Here is a 15,213-nt window from a genome sequence, read left to right as displayed (position 1 = left end):
TTCTAGATTCAACTTTGATCAAGAATAAATTTTCTTCCACGGCCCAATTTCTGCTTTATCATTTTACTAGAAAATGTAAGTAGCCCTAGCTTATGGGCTACTTACTAAAAGTATTATGTGAAGTATTTCCAGGAAAAAACGGGGGGGGGGGCAACTTCTCAAATTTGTTTGTAATTAGATGGACCCAGTTGAAAAGTCCAAATACCAGCCACACTTTGTATCAATAGATTATACAGTATAAGTTACCTGGGTATTCCAAATTCCCAAATATCCTTGGAATTCCTTTTAATAGGTAAATATCTACAGAATTTAGTGTGCTAACAGTTTTATCATTTCAGTAAAAAAGCAGTGCTGGTGTGGTGCTGTACTTTTATTTTTAGGTTATGATGTGTTCAGTAAATATCCAGTTAACAAGGGCACACTGCCAGATATAATTCTTTGTATTTTTGAGGAAAAGCAAGCATAGGCAATCTGAGAAAAATGTACTGGAGGTTTAAAATATCAAAGCTAATTTGGTTTATGGTAAGAACTTACACTGCTTAAGAAAATGGTTTCCAAATGAGACATTTATTTAATCAGCAATATTAACTGGAAAACTTGTAGGAAAGATCCTGTGTTCTACCCTGAGACTGCTTTAAATTTGAAGAACGGAAGGACTTTTGGAATTTAATATGCTCTGAATTGGAAGTGATTATCTTATGTAGGTTATCTACTCCATTCAAAATTTTACAGTAATTGGTGTTAATTAAGCACCTAATAATTTGTCCCTGTTTAACTCAGATGTGGTTCCAACAATTCTGTTCCTTTGTTTGCCTTAGGTAAAAATTAGATCCAAATTCTTATCTCAGAGACAGTTCCCAGCATCCTCTCCTGCATATTTTGTTTCCTAGAGCATTCCCATAAGCATAGTAAACATGCTATTAAAAATCTTTTGATCCTATAATCCCTCTCTAGCTCTATTACCCTATTTTTCTGCTCTATAACCTTTAAAGCAAAATTCAAGAATTTGCTTTTTCCCATTTTTATTAGGAAAACGTCCAGACATAGGAAAGCTAACAGAACAGTCTAATACACTTAGAGTTACGAGTTACTATACCATACATATTTGCTGTATATAGTTATGTGTGTGTGTTTCAAAGAACATACATGCTGCAGCTCCTAAGAATAAGGTAGTTATTTCTGATAATCTTCATCCCACTTAAATACTTCCCTAATTTAACATCCAGTCCTTATTCAGATTTTCCCATTTGTCCCCAAATGTCTTGAAGCAAGAATGAGTACTCTTAAATCAATTGCAAATGATTTATACTCCTGGGTAAGGACATTTATTACATTCATATACTATGTTCAAGAATAATTTATTAATGATGTGAAAATTACAGTGGTAATGTGAGAGGTTTTAGTTACAATGTAAGCATGTTACTGGATTCTAAAGTACTCCAAAGGTGTTTTGGTATGTTCCTGTTTGGGGTTAGCAGTCTACTTTCTGGTTAAACATCACATGGGGATTATATCATCTGTCTTCATCTAGTTGTATAGAATTACGACAGGGCTCCACTTTCTCTTAGGCCAAATGTGATCCTTCTGGCTCCATTCACTTGCTTTCTAGCAGCCTCCCCATGTTAGCCTTGCCACATGGTCAGTCTTCCGTTTGGTAGGTTTTACAAATCCTAGAAGTTCTAGTTCAGAAACAGCTCTAATAAACCGAGCACTGAAGGATGTATAGTTAAGGAAACTGTCCATGTTGTGGTTTGACAAAAAGAGGTTAAAATCTCAATGTTAAAACATTAATTGGTAAACTGAAATGTAGTTCAAATATGTATTCCTAAAGTAAACTATAACTCTTACTGGAAAACATGAAATGTAATTAGAATCCCGTCAGTAAGACATGAATGGAAAAGTGCTTGATGCTTACCTAATTCTAATTTTTCCCATAATATGAAAATTGTGCCCCTTCCACTTTTAAAAGTATACTAATAACCTTATAAAAATAGAGAATTCAATAATGACAATTTTGGATATTTTTGGTGAATTTTGGAAAATAACCTTGATATGTTTTAAACCAAGTATTTTAGATTTGGTCTCATTTTTTATTAAATTTGGATTAAATATTTAGAAATGAATCATTCTGGGATGGTATGGTTAATAATTACAAGGTTGGTTGCACCATGTCTTTACAAATCTCTAATGTAGATCTGGGAAAACTAAATATTCTATACGTAGATTTGGACATTGTAGAAATGGTTTTAAGAGGATACTGGATAATTTCGTTCCTTTCTTCTGAGGTTACAGAACTGGCATCCGTTTTTTCACCAGCTGTCACAACTGTTGCAAAAGCCTTTTGAGAGACAAGAGAGAAGAAAATATAAATCCCTACTCTTGCCAAACATCTTTCATTGCACTTGATGGCTCTGTATGAAGCCAGATCAAGCACTGCTGCTGCTAACTAGCACATTTTTAAAAATCACAACAAACTTCAGATTCTCAAAACCATAATGATGATGACTAAATCAAGTACACATTAAAAGATAATAGAGCAGTTCCTGAATAATCTTACGTTTCAGAGAAGAAGGTACGGAGGAAAAAAAAACAGTTGAAATTGAAAAGCAAAGGCTAGCATGTATCCTGTATTCCCCAACCTCCATTACCCCAGAAAATGCCCATTTTTCTTTGAAGAAGCCAAACTTAAATATTTTTAAGTGGTGACAAGAGATCTGTAAAATAGAGCCTTCAACAGAATTAACTTCATAATATGCATATTTTGAGAAGGGAAAGTTAAAGCCTTTAGTTAATTTAAAATAATGACAATGTGTCATGCTCTTGCCAAGTATTCCTTGTACTTCCTGATTGCTACTTTGGTTATTTGAATATGATTTTTTTTCTTTTATGCAATAAGGGAAATGCTAGTTAATATACTTATTTTACAAAGTAACAAAACTTACCTGTATTGCTCAGCTTTTGCTTAACTGTTAACTGGGATTTGATCCCATATTCTGACCTGATGTGAATGCACCACTGGCTTGGTTGAGGTGTGTGAGATCAGAGTGCAGGGGATTGGGAGTGGGACTGTTGAGCAGTTAAACTGCTATTCTGGAGGAATTTTTGAAGTGTGAGGTGATTTACAATTTCCAAATACAACAAGACATTAAAAAAGCATGAGTTTCAAAGCACCAAAAGTATATACTCCCGGGAGAGTTGTCACGCATGGTATACAGATAAATTACTTGCTCTTTTTTCCCCACCTACCTCTGACCAGTCCACAAGGTTGATTAGCCTGCTGCACTCTAGGTGCAGTTTATATGCTATGCAGATGTCTGGGGCAACATTTGGAATGCAGCCTTCTTCACTTTTCAGTGCTTCATTCTAAAAATAACAGTAAACTAAGATGACTACCTTTTAGAAATGACGAGGAGCAAGACCAGACATTAATAAATCTAAAATTAGTAAGCCAGTAATAAAATGGACTCTAGTTTCCTTTACATAGCGAGTTGCCTACTCCAACAGCTGCATGTTTAGGACTAGGTCTTGGTCATAATCTCCTAGTTCCCAGTCACTAAAATACTCCCAGGAATAGAAGACAAGCATATTTTTTATTTATTAAAGTTTTTTATTTATCGTAAAGTTTTTTATTTATCGTAAGTTTTCTGTTTTCATTTTAATACATTGCAAATTTATGAGACCCTAATGAATTTATGGTTTCCATAAAAAGTTGATGGAATTTGTGGATTTTCAATGAATTGCCACTTCCAACACTTGAAATTAAATTCTTGGAATTACTGTAACACACCATTATCAAGGCTGTAATCTCAAAAAAAAGACTTGTCAACACTGCAGATCCTAATACCTACAAAAACCATCAGCACTTTTCAATTTATCTGAAATTCACTGTCACATGGAAACGTAGGTATTTTTACACATGACCCAAAGTTGGCAGCATTGGTTGACCATTGTTATTTTCACTGGCTTAGAAAACTCTGAAGTCAAAAGGATAAAAAGTATCTGAAAGAAGTGCAACCCTGAGCTGCCACCTAAATCCCTGGTCACCAGAATTGTGAATTTACAGTATTTTTGTGATACATAACACCTGGGGTCTGAAAATAAACTCAGAGAAATGAATCTGTTTCTTACCTTGAGATAATAGTAAGGATTGTTCAGTGCAGTGTGGAGGGCAATTCTCGGAGCAGCATTCAGGTGCTCGTGAAGGGTGTGGGCAGCAGTGAAGTACACCACCTCATGCAGAGGCTGTGTCTCAGGAGGAAGAAGGTGTTCTCTGAAACAGCCGAAGTATAAGCTTTTAGATAAGCACAGGCTTAATTTCAATGTAACATTTTTGTCAGTCCTTGGTGTAAGACTAGGCAATCTACTTAAAGAGGAAAATCAACAACAACCAAAAACAAAAATGAAACATCCAAATATCAAATCCAGGACAGGTTCACTCAGAATTGTACCTTTTCCATATATTTTTAGAAGTTTCCAAAACTCTTTAGAGTGCAATAAACTATATTCGTTCTGATTAAAACCTTTAGAAACATATATAAAATTACCTACTCAAAAATTTTTAAGTAGAATTTCTCAAAGTACTAATGAATTCTTAAGTTGTTTAGAAAATAGATACTCACATTCCTTACCAGAGCAAACATTTAACTTTTGGCAATATTGAACAGGCCTCAGGCCTGGAATTAAAGAATTTAGGAAATTCTTTCTGGACCACAGAAAATGTTTTAATTTATATAACTGATACCTGGAAAGTTTTTTGTTAAATTACTTTTTACTGCAGAAGGCCAAAAAGCTAAATTTTTGTTTCAGAATACTGAAAAACAAATGAATTGTTTATATTGAAATTCCAGTTATTGAAACAAAGTTAACTTGGAATTCTTAATTATGAGCTAGAAACAAACCAATGGTAATGAAATCTGAATTTTAAAAATAAAGCATTAAAATTTTCACTTTGTATAATGAGCCCATCAGCTGGTCTCAACCATGACAGTGACACTGTTCTTGGATGGCCTGGAGGGTAGCAAATTGGTCCACACTACCCAAAGACAGTAGTAAGTCACTCAGTTAACTCACATGCCTTCATAAAGCTTCGTGAGGCTTAGTCAATTCCTAGCCTTAAAATATTTTGGCCACGTGACAGGTCTGTATCAGGTCCTTTTTCCAACTAGTGCAAGCAGAGCAAAGCATTCACCTTAGCCCAGTCATCAGGGAAATTACCCTCTCCTGGCTCACTCCTTCCTGGAGAAGATACCATTGTCTACAAAATCTCACTAAACCTGCCCCACCCCTGTGGTCAGTGGAGGAAGAGAAAGTGAAAGAGGTATTAACGGTGCACATTGCTCCTGCCCCGCTGCTCAGTCCACTTCTGTAGACTTCTGCAGAGTTGATCAGGAGGAAGCCTATTTACAAAGAGTATGATAATTTTCCCGTTGGCTGAAAGGATCAGAATTCTGTATCTCAAGTACTGCCAACATCTTAGTCAAGATTAAGTTAATTTAGCTGTAACTTCAGGAATGATTACTGTGATGCTGTGCCTCCCTGGAGGGTGGGCTACCCATTTATAATTTCTGACCATAAATTCTTCCTGTATGAATCTCAGGCTGCTTCTCCCCAATCATGAAAGACCCTATTGAAGTCTCTGCTATGTGATAAGGACTGGAAGGCTAACAAGGCAACCAGATAGTCAATTTCAGAAGAAATTGTCTCACATTTATACTCCCCTCCTTTTTTAACATTTTTGTTTTCAATGTTCAGAAATTCAAGTAATTCCCAAGGGAACAGGTAGGGGTTTTTTGGTTGTTTTTTTTTTTTTTAAATCTCAAGGGATATCCATCAGAGGCAATATATTTACTGGCTGTATTTTGTTTCCACTGGGCAAAATTAGATGAACAACAGTGACAAAGTATCATACATTAGATGTTTTATCCAAACTACAAACCTGGAGGATAGCACAGAAATATATTTCTGCAACTTATTTGCTGTGAGAATAAGCAATAAGGTTTGACACCAGAGAACTGCATGCACGATGCTGCTCATTTTGGACTCAGATCAGAGAGGTAGTTTTAATAAGTGGTAGAACCATTAAGTATCAACAAAGGCAACAAAATTGAAGCTGGTAACTTAGAAAGCGGCAACTTAGTCTCCACTGTTTCGGCAAGAGCTGCTCATGGTGTGCTGGAAACCCTGCCTTCCAGAATCTATTGCTTATGTTTACTTTTTTTAAGCAACATGTTTAAATGGGTGATTTCCACAAACTGCAATGTTTCTAACCAGCACAATTCAGTGAGGTACAAAACATTACGTTACAGGCTGTGGAAACAAGGCAGTACCAACAGTGGCACCTTCCAGTCTTGGTTTGCCTGGCAGTAGAAGGTGGAAGAATGTTTCTTTTTAAACTGAACCTCTTATTTCAATGTATAAAAGAATTATTGTGATTGATATTAAATCACATTAAAAAAAATGGACTAAAAAGCAAATACCCTATGCTGGGGTGGTAATGGGAGGAAAGAATGAGTAGGAGAGGAGACAGGTGGGGGAAGGGTCTGTGCTGCAACCCCAGGGAGTCACTCAACACTGCTCCATTTTTACTTTTGGTGGTTTCAGGAAGGTCCAATTTTCTTCTTTCTTCCCCTCTGTATTTGTTTGGAAGTTTCACCAGCTGTCCACACGGCCCTCTCCACTGTCCCTCAGTGTTTTTCTGCTACTCCCTCTCTCATTTAGCTTTTTCAGATCAGTCTCTTCTTTCCTTTTCCACTTCCTTTCATGCATCTCTTTGGCTTCTCTCTGTCCTTTTCATCAGCTCAGCAAAAAGTTTCATGGTCTGTTTGTATATATTGCTTGTTTGAACAGCTCTGGCTCTTCCTCCTCCACATTTCTCTAGAACTCTAAGCTGAGTTCAAACATCTGTTGTGTGATTGCTCCTTAGGGACAGTATGGAGAAATAGAGAGGGCCTTCTGGGGATGTCTGCATACTGGGATGTGACTTTCCAGTCATAGCCTTCTCTCTGGGCTTTAGCTGCCACATGATTCCTTGGGTCCCTTTTACTCTAATTTACTACAAATCCTAATCTCTTCCATCCTGCCAGTCTTGGTAAAGAAAGTCAATCCTAATATGGAATTTTTTGTGATTTAACAATGTTTCAGTCATGCTGAGCTTTACTTCAGTAACTACTCAGAAGGTAAATAGACATATTAGGTCAAAGAACACAAAAGGGAAATGTTTGTTTGGTTTCAGTGCCTACAATTTAGGATTGGTGAGAACTCGAAAAGGAACCTGACATTTGGCCGAGAAATTAGGCTACATAACATTGCAAAATTATTTTTAGCAGCTACCATGGTCACAACCTGGTAAAAGGGAAGAGCCAGGAACTTGGGGCTAGAAACTACAACAGGAAAGCCATTAAGGCAAGATTAACTCAGTTCTATAAGGTCATTTCTGGCTAGTAGGTCAGTTCAACATTGCATTGCATCACTTCTATATGACACACTTCTCCTCCCTCTGTCATACTTGGTCGATCATTTGGACCTTTCGTGACATTAGTAATTTTTCCCCAATGACTAGGAACAATGACTCTGCCCCTACACTGTCCTGGAAAACTGAACTTTTCACTTCCAAGAAGGTCAAGTAATTTATCAGAAAACCACTCTCCGTCTTGTAACTGAGCTATTTTTTTTAGTATGTGATTCTATTCAGTGCCTAGCCTGCTGTTGAGTTTAAACTGCCATTTAAAAATAATCAATGATAAATAACGAATTTTTCCTACTTTTTAACTATTAAATTATTTTCTTTTCCACACTGCTCATGTTTTCCTATAGCAATGATCCGAGTTTCAAAAAAATCACCTTAAAATATAGGCAGGACTGGCAGACTTCTAAATTTACTATGAGTGCATTTCTCAACATCAATTTAGTGCTGGTAATGAGTTGCTCTGCTATTCTTTAGCATTATGTTCTTTACTCAGGATGAAACAGGACATTATGGCGATCTTCTGGGCTTAGCCCAGGTCCAGCATACTCCTAGCAAAGGTAATGGATGAAGTGCCATGCAAACAGTTTGTTATTGGAAAGGGGAGAAACACTGTTTCCACCACTACCTCTCTCCGCTGGAACCTAATGAGCAAGATCACATTTAAGCCTGTATTCTTTAACTGGTAGTAAAAGAATGCACTAAATCATCATAAGAATGGAAAGACAAAATTACAATTCTTAGATGGAAGGAGGAACCCAAAAAGCATAAAGCCTAATCCAGGGAAAAGTGTCCTGGAATGGCTATAGACAGCTATCACAACAGGGTTATTTGGGAAAATAGCCTGACTTTTAGCTCTTTAGAGCAACAGACTCACCGCACCAGACCATCAATGAAGTTCACAACTTTTTCTCTCAGTAGTTCAAACTTGGTCTGCTTCTTGCCTGTTCTTCTTAACTCCTTCATTTCCAATAAGGACTGTGAATGGAAAGAACACATCTTTTCTGGTGATTGCGAGAAAAAAAATCCCTCAGAAGGGAACTCTGTGGCTCAGGCAGAGAGAGGTGATGGATGCCCTTTCCACAAGACAGAATGTGCAAGAAAGAACGAAATGAGAAAGATAAAAAAATGAATTGTTTCTTATTTATAAGGTCTGGGAAGAATCTCTTTTTCTAGGTGTTTTGTTTCAAATATCAATGAATTTTCAGGGAAAGAGGAAAAGGGCAGTTAGTTCACTTCATTACTAAGTTATATGGCAGAGTACTCACTATCCACAACTCATTACTTCATTTAAGTGAAGGACTTGCCAGAAGGGGAAGAAGGAAGAAAAACTTTGCCTTTTTGCCATGCTAACAGAACAGGGTCCATGAGTTTTGTTTTTCTTAGACTGAAATTTCACTCTACATTTATCATAACTTGGCATCGTACTGTACAAAAAAGGTTCTACACTTTGACAACCAAGATTCTAAAGTTAGAACTGTCTGAAAAAGATTATATTGGATATTCTGTGGTTCAATTTCTCCTCTACACTGAATACGCATTAAAAAAAAATCAAAGAAAGTACCTAAAACAAATGAGGTAGGCTCAACATAAAAACAAATAAATACATCAGATAAATAATCTGATTCTTTTGTGCAACTATGTTTCCATTTTACCTTACTGCTAGTTAGTTTTCTTTCTCTGAGGATGCAGGAAGAGCTTTCACCTACCTCCCCTAGCAAATTGAGGGCTGTCCATGGAGATGAGAATGGCAGTGGGATAAACAGGATGTTTAATATCTAAGTGAGTTACAAAGTCGGCTTTGTTCCTCCTTGTGGTTTTAAAAGGAAAATAAAAACATCCAGGCAGAGTTAATCTAAAGTATACACCAAAAAAAGGGAGTGTTACAGGATGTATGTAGTTGGAAGGAAAAGAAAGTGTGACCTGACCTTCTGAAGATGATACAAGTCTGTCTTCTGAAGCCCCTTTGACTGTGACCCAGAAGTATCTTCTTCCTCTTTGGCTTCTGCTTTAAATAAAAAACCAATACACAGCAACTAGGTTTAATTCAATCAAGTCAAGAGAACCAACTAAGAGGACAAAAGCCACTCTCAGGCCCTCTTTCTCAGAGCTGGCTGGAACCCCATAAAGCACAGCTGACCCTAATAGTTTTATGAGTCTTTATCCTCAAGACTAGCAAATTACTGGAAGCATCCTGAAGGTGCAGAGGCTCTGGAACCCACAAAACACATACCAGACCACAACCACAGGACCTGACCCTGCACCCAAAGATAACAGCGAAACAAGTTGCAGCCTAACTGAAACATCCTGCTCTACAACCACTCTATTACCAGATAAAAACTCACAGCCCCTCCCGGTACATGCATATTTCTACACCTAGCCCCTTCCCTCCCTTGGAAAAGTAAATATAAAAACCTTTACTCTCTGCACTTTGTAAATTCTTTCCCCAGTGTGTCAGTGACCACCCTAACACCACCATTCTACTCCAAAAGAAATAAAGTTTCATCTTTTTTTAAAAAATGGCAGGGAATCAAGGGCCCATCAGATAAACGATTTGTCTTGAAGCTGAAGGTCAATAAATAATAAGTTATGCTGCAAGAGGGCCTTGAAAACAACAGCTACTGGATTTTTAAAATGTGACCACAGTGAAAACAAAATACAAACACCCCCCTCTCCAAAACTGACAGCAGAAAGCATTAAATCTTTGTGCTGTTATACACAGCTTCTAAAAAATAAACAAATTCAAATTTTGTTCCTTTGATAATGCCAAGTTAATAAACAACATAAACCTAACACACTTTGGCCTTGATGTCCCAATGCACTTTCTGTGAAAAAAGTGTTATTAAAGGAACATAAAAGTTTTGAGATCTACAATACAAAGTGCATCTTTGTTCTTTAGTAAAGGCAACAACAGTAAACCATATCTGGTCAAAGGTGTGCTTCCGGAGAGAATGAGGTTCTCTAGTAACCCCTGTTCATGCAGGGCAGGTTCTGGAAACTTCACTCTCACAGGATGCAGCTGGAGAATCTACATTGTTCTCACATAACAGATTTCTTTTTAACTCTGCATAATTCTTGATTCAAGGAAGATATAATTTAAGGTTAAAATATCTAATAAATTCTTTATCCCATTTCATTAACATGTAGCAGAGCCTTAAAAATAAATCTGACCTACTTAACACTCCAAATATAATTTTAAAACCAGACTCTAATAATATGTAATAAGTGTTAAGGATCCAGAGACAGCATAAAGTCAAATATTTCTACTTGTCCAGTATAGGAGGTTTCAATTTTACTTGATTATTAACAATGTGTCACCTTTAGAAATGGAGAAATAAAAACATTTCTTCAAAATACTGGTTTTGCTTCTACTTGTAAAATTTTTTATTCTTTACACTGTCAATCATCTTAATCTCCAGCCTTCCCATTAAGTTACATTCCTTCATTTAGTATTAGGGCATACAGAATTTGTTTACTAGTTTATGTTACATGAACTCTAATTAAAATTATGTGCAGTCTCATTTTACAAAAATCTGAGTCTAATTTTATGTAAGATTGAAATCTACCTAATTTATTTTAAATTCTCCTAAGTCTTTTACCCTATTTATGTCCTTAAAGTTGGACCCTCAAAGTCCTAGTGCCCACGATTAGGGGGGATTTAAATTGTGAATCTGGGGGGAAAAAAAACAGTGAGCTGGTGATTGAGAGAGGTGGGAGGGCTCTGATCTGAGTGCTAGCTGGCTGTGGGATCTTGAGCAAGTTATTTTCCCTTCCCCGGCTCTATGATTACCAATTTACAGCCTTTTAAAAATGATTAAGCTCACGTTGTAGTACAAAAGAGAAATGCCTACACACAACTTGGAGGGGACCAATCCCCGTAGTCCTTGGAGTACTTCCTCATTCGGCCTGTTCTTGCCACTTCAAACTCTTTCGCCTTCCATTAATGAGCACCCATCAAGGTACCTAACACCACAGCTAGGGAAGAGAAGGGAGGGACTTCAACAAAAAGTGGTTTCCTAAATCTAAAGGCTTTTCCAGGCAAAAGAACTCTCGCCAAACATAACAAAGATTGATATGGGCATTCCAAGTAAAATATTTTCACTATACCATGTGCAGTAAGCACACAGACGTGTGTGCATTGTACACCAAGCTGCCTCTTCCCCCAAACTCCATTAAATTTTTTCCTAAACAGGGGCAAGTAAAAAGTGCACGCTTATTGTTTTTTGTTTTACCAAAGGAATATCATACTTTGGTGCTAAAAATGTGGGGGTCATGAAAATAAAGGAAATTGGCAACCCTTCAACACAGAAATGCCAGGCTGCCTTGATTCATTTACACTTGTAAATCCGATTAAAGCGAGACTCATGCATATTTTAGTAATCAGCATACCAATGAGCCTCAGGGCTGTGAAAGCAGTTCAGGGCTATTGTTTTTCAGGCTTACAAATGATTTGTGCAATGTTTTTTAAATCTGTAAAGAATTTGATGAAATGCTTAACAAAAAAATCTAAAAGGAGTCCTTAATTATGATGTCCCTGCTACTCTTGTCAATCTTGATATATTTTTTTGCTCCCCTCACCCCGCTTTTTAATTTTTTTCCAACCCTGCTTTTTAAAGGTAAGTCCTCCAAACTGTCATCTGGAGAAAGAATGTGTTTGTTTGTTTGTTTGTTTGTTTGTTTGTAATGCCCACTTGATGCTTTTTATTGTTTAACCAAAGCTGGAAAAGAACCATTTGGCCTGTTTGTGACTGTCAAAGTGTGATGTTCTGAGGCTTGGTATACTGACTGATCATGAACTTAATCCCTTCACCTCTCAATATACCAGAACATGGGTTTTCCATGTCATTTCAGTTATATGACTATCACAGCTAGTAAAATTGGCAAGATATTATCTTCTTACCATCAAGGCTCTGAAACTGGGCCAGGAGCTCTTCTATTCTCTTTGCTGAGCTGCCAAGCTGCTTTTCAGAAGAGGACTTTAAAATGCTGAAACATTTCTGAAGTATGGTCATCAGTTCATCCTTTGCCAACATTCTAAAACAGAATCAGTGACAGAAGATGTAATGTAATTGGAAAATTAATGAAGTTAAAAACATTGTCTACATGTTAAATGATTTTGGTCAGAAGTTGGTGTAAATTCTTCATTAGTAGCTACCAACTTTTCTTGGAGAGATTTTCCTCAATATATATGACATTCAAAAGTTTTCAGAAGCATTCTCATGTAAAAGCTCAGCTTAGAAAATTTTAAAATATCTGGGTTCACAGTCTGGCTCTGGCTTACTATTTGTAATATAGAACAAATTACTAAACACTTCTGATGCTTAGTTTCCTTGTCTGCAAAATGGAAATAGGAACTCACCTATTTCACAAATTAGAATGGAAGCTTCAAAACTAAATGAAAAGACAGTTTGAAGAATCTAACACAGTGCTTACCACACAGAAGGCATTTAAGGTTTCCTTCCTTTCAGATGTAAATGTAAATATGAGGCGAGAAATATCTGCTGAGAATTTAACACTTATGCTAAATGGAAGCTTGCTTAGAAGAACCAAAAAAGTATCACAATCATTTCTATAATACCATTTTAGTTATGCTTTATATCTTTTATGTTTCATAACCATCAATCAGAATAAGGTAGGTAATTCTGCTTGTTTTATAACATAAGCAAAAGAGTTGTGTAACTCACTTAAGGCCACAAAGAAAATCTGTGTTAGGAATGGAGAGAGAACACAGATATTCTCAAATTAGGATGCTGTTCTCAAAGCCATTACTTATAAGATCTCTCTGCTAAGATCATATTCAGTAACAGAATGAAATGGAATAAGGTCAATATTAACATTATGTGTCATGACTATTATATTAAAATTATTCTTGGGAAACAGACCTAAATCATGAAGACTACGATAATTAAAAGTTCATATGTGAATCATGAAGAAACAATCACATATCCAGAACATTCAGCAAGATAGCTCTCTTATGTTTGATATTTTTCATAATAAAAAACTAGGGAAAATATTAATATTACTAAGTTAGGAAAAAAGAGACATAAATCTAACTAGATTATGACTACTGAAAAACTTAAGCCTGATTACTTCAACTAAAATTTAAATGCAAATTGAAAAATTTAAAAATGCCATACAACCAATAAATACAGGAACTGGTAGGGGTGAACAAAAGGCAAACTCTTTCCTAATATTAAGAAAATATATAAGATCTTCTCTTTTTTCACAGCAATAAAATAATTCTCCATAGTGTAATTTTTACCTGTGAATGAAAAGCACCTAACAGGTCAAAGAAAACTAAGCCAACACATCTAATTCTTGATTACATTTGGGATTATTTAAAATTTCTGGCTTTCTATTGCCCAGATAGAGTTAAACTGTTAAGAGAACAGAGTTAACTTGAAGTCTGATACACTTGAACAATCTTTTATACTTGACCTTCAGCCCTACTCCAATAGATAAACTCAGCATTTCTGGAGTCCAGGGAAACACTGACACTGGCTTGCTCGGAGGGGCAAAGACGCTGAGGGAAAACTGGCAGAGGTCTAACCCACATCAGGAGCACTCTGAGGTCTAGCTTCCCAGGACACAGGTGGCAACACCTATTTGCAGCTGACAAAACTGAGTATCTAAGAAGGTGAAGCCCAGCCTATTATTCATTTTCAGGGTACATAAAAGTGGCATATATTGTATTATTTTGCAACCAAACTTTGTAACTGTTAACATGGCATTGGATTCAGAGGGAGAATTTTGATGTAAGGTGTATCTTTCACCTTACATCAAAACTGCCAGGGAATGAAATAGTTGTTATACTTTTTATTCTTAGCTAACAATTATGCTCTTACTGTTTCCAAAGTAGGAAAAGATCTTACACTTTCCCAAGTACTCTCTGTCTTAATATAAAAGAAGCCTTGAGGTAAAGCTGATTAGAGCTAATAATGTGATAAACACAAAAAAGTCATTAACATTTTTAAGTGAATTGTATATACATAATAAGAATCGACAAAGATGCCTGCTATCATCATAGTCACTGAACATCATTCTACAGTCCAGTCTATGATAAATTAAGAAAAAAGAAGCAAGTGGCATAAACATTAGAAACATGAAATTTATTGTTTGCATATAATGTAAGGTTAAAAAATTTAAGAGAACTTCAGAAGTATTAAAGAGTACAAAAGGCTGAGTGTGTACATGTGCACACACACGTATTAGTAACTTATACATTATTAAACCTGGTAATGGAAAAAAAAGGACACATTCAAAATGGCAAAAAAAAACCCCTCACCAAAAACGTACAGAATACACAGGAATATACTTTATAACAAATGTGTAAGATATTAAAAATTAAAAACCCTGAACAAATAGACATTTTAGGACTTCCTGCCAAGATGGAAGTGTAGGTAGACATACTTTGCCTCTTCACACAACCAAAAGAAGGACAACAGCAAATTTAAAAACAAAAAATAACCAGAACTGACAGGAAATCAAACCGTTTGGAAGTCGACAACCAAGGAGTTAAAGAAGAAACATTCATTGACACTGGTAGGAGGGGTGGAGAGGATGTCCAGCAAGGCAGTGGCTGGAGGACTGGGCATATGAAGCAGCGGCTGGTGAATTCCCACAAGCAAGGGGGCAGCTTGTGGACCGGAAGTTCCCACATTTGAGTGTGGACAATCAGGAAGAACAACTAGGGAGTGAGACAGATGGAGGAACCCAGGGTTCTGGCCCATGGAAATAAAACTTCAAAACCT

General features: G+C 36.5%; 1 protein-coding gene across 4 annotated transcripts in view; it reads right to left on the bottom strand.

Moving 5' to 3' along the window:
- Window positions 1-1,299: 1,299 nt before the first annotated feature.
- The window catches only part of ORC3 (origin recognition complex subunit 3), a 60,941-nt gene continuing 47,027 nt past the window's right edge, over window positions 1,300-15,213 (bottom strand). For 3 of the 4 annotated variants that reach the window (XM_045843054.1, XM_045843056.1, XM_045843057.1), the window contains 7 exons: window positions 12,363-12,496; window positions 9,391-9,470; window positions 8,340-8,440; window positions 4,129-4,270; window positions 3,247-3,363; window positions 2,259-2,338; window positions 1,300-1,711 (listed from right to left, as the gene is read on the bottom strand). In XM_045843054.1, coding sequence (XP_045699010.1) covers window positions 1,606-1,711; window positions 2,259-2,338; window positions 3,247-3,363; window positions 4,129-4,270; window positions 8,340-8,440; window positions 9,391-9,470; window positions 12,363-12,496 — 760 coding nt within the window. In that variant the 3' untranslated portion in view covers window positions 1,300-1,605. The remainder of the gene's footprint in view (window positions 1,712-2,258; window positions 2,339-3,246; window positions 3,364-4,128; window positions 4,271-8,339; window positions 8,441-9,390; window positions 9,471-12,362; window positions 12,497-15,213) is intronic. The other variant, XM_045843055.1, reaches the window with a different exon arrangement.

The sequence above is a fragment of the Phyllostomus hastatus genome, unplaced genomic scaffold (assembly GCF_019186645.2).
Source record: "Phyllostomus hastatus isolate PE091 unplaced genomic scaffold, TTU_PhHast_1.1 phas_contig_40, whole genome shotgun sequence".
Classification (NCBI taxonomy): domain Eukaryota; kingdom Metazoa; phylum Chordata; class Mammalia; order Chiroptera; family Phyllostomidae; genus Phyllostomus; species Phyllostomus hastatus.
The sequence above is the reverse complement of the archived record's forward strand: the minus strand, read 5'-3'. Positions and strand labels throughout refer to the sequence as shown.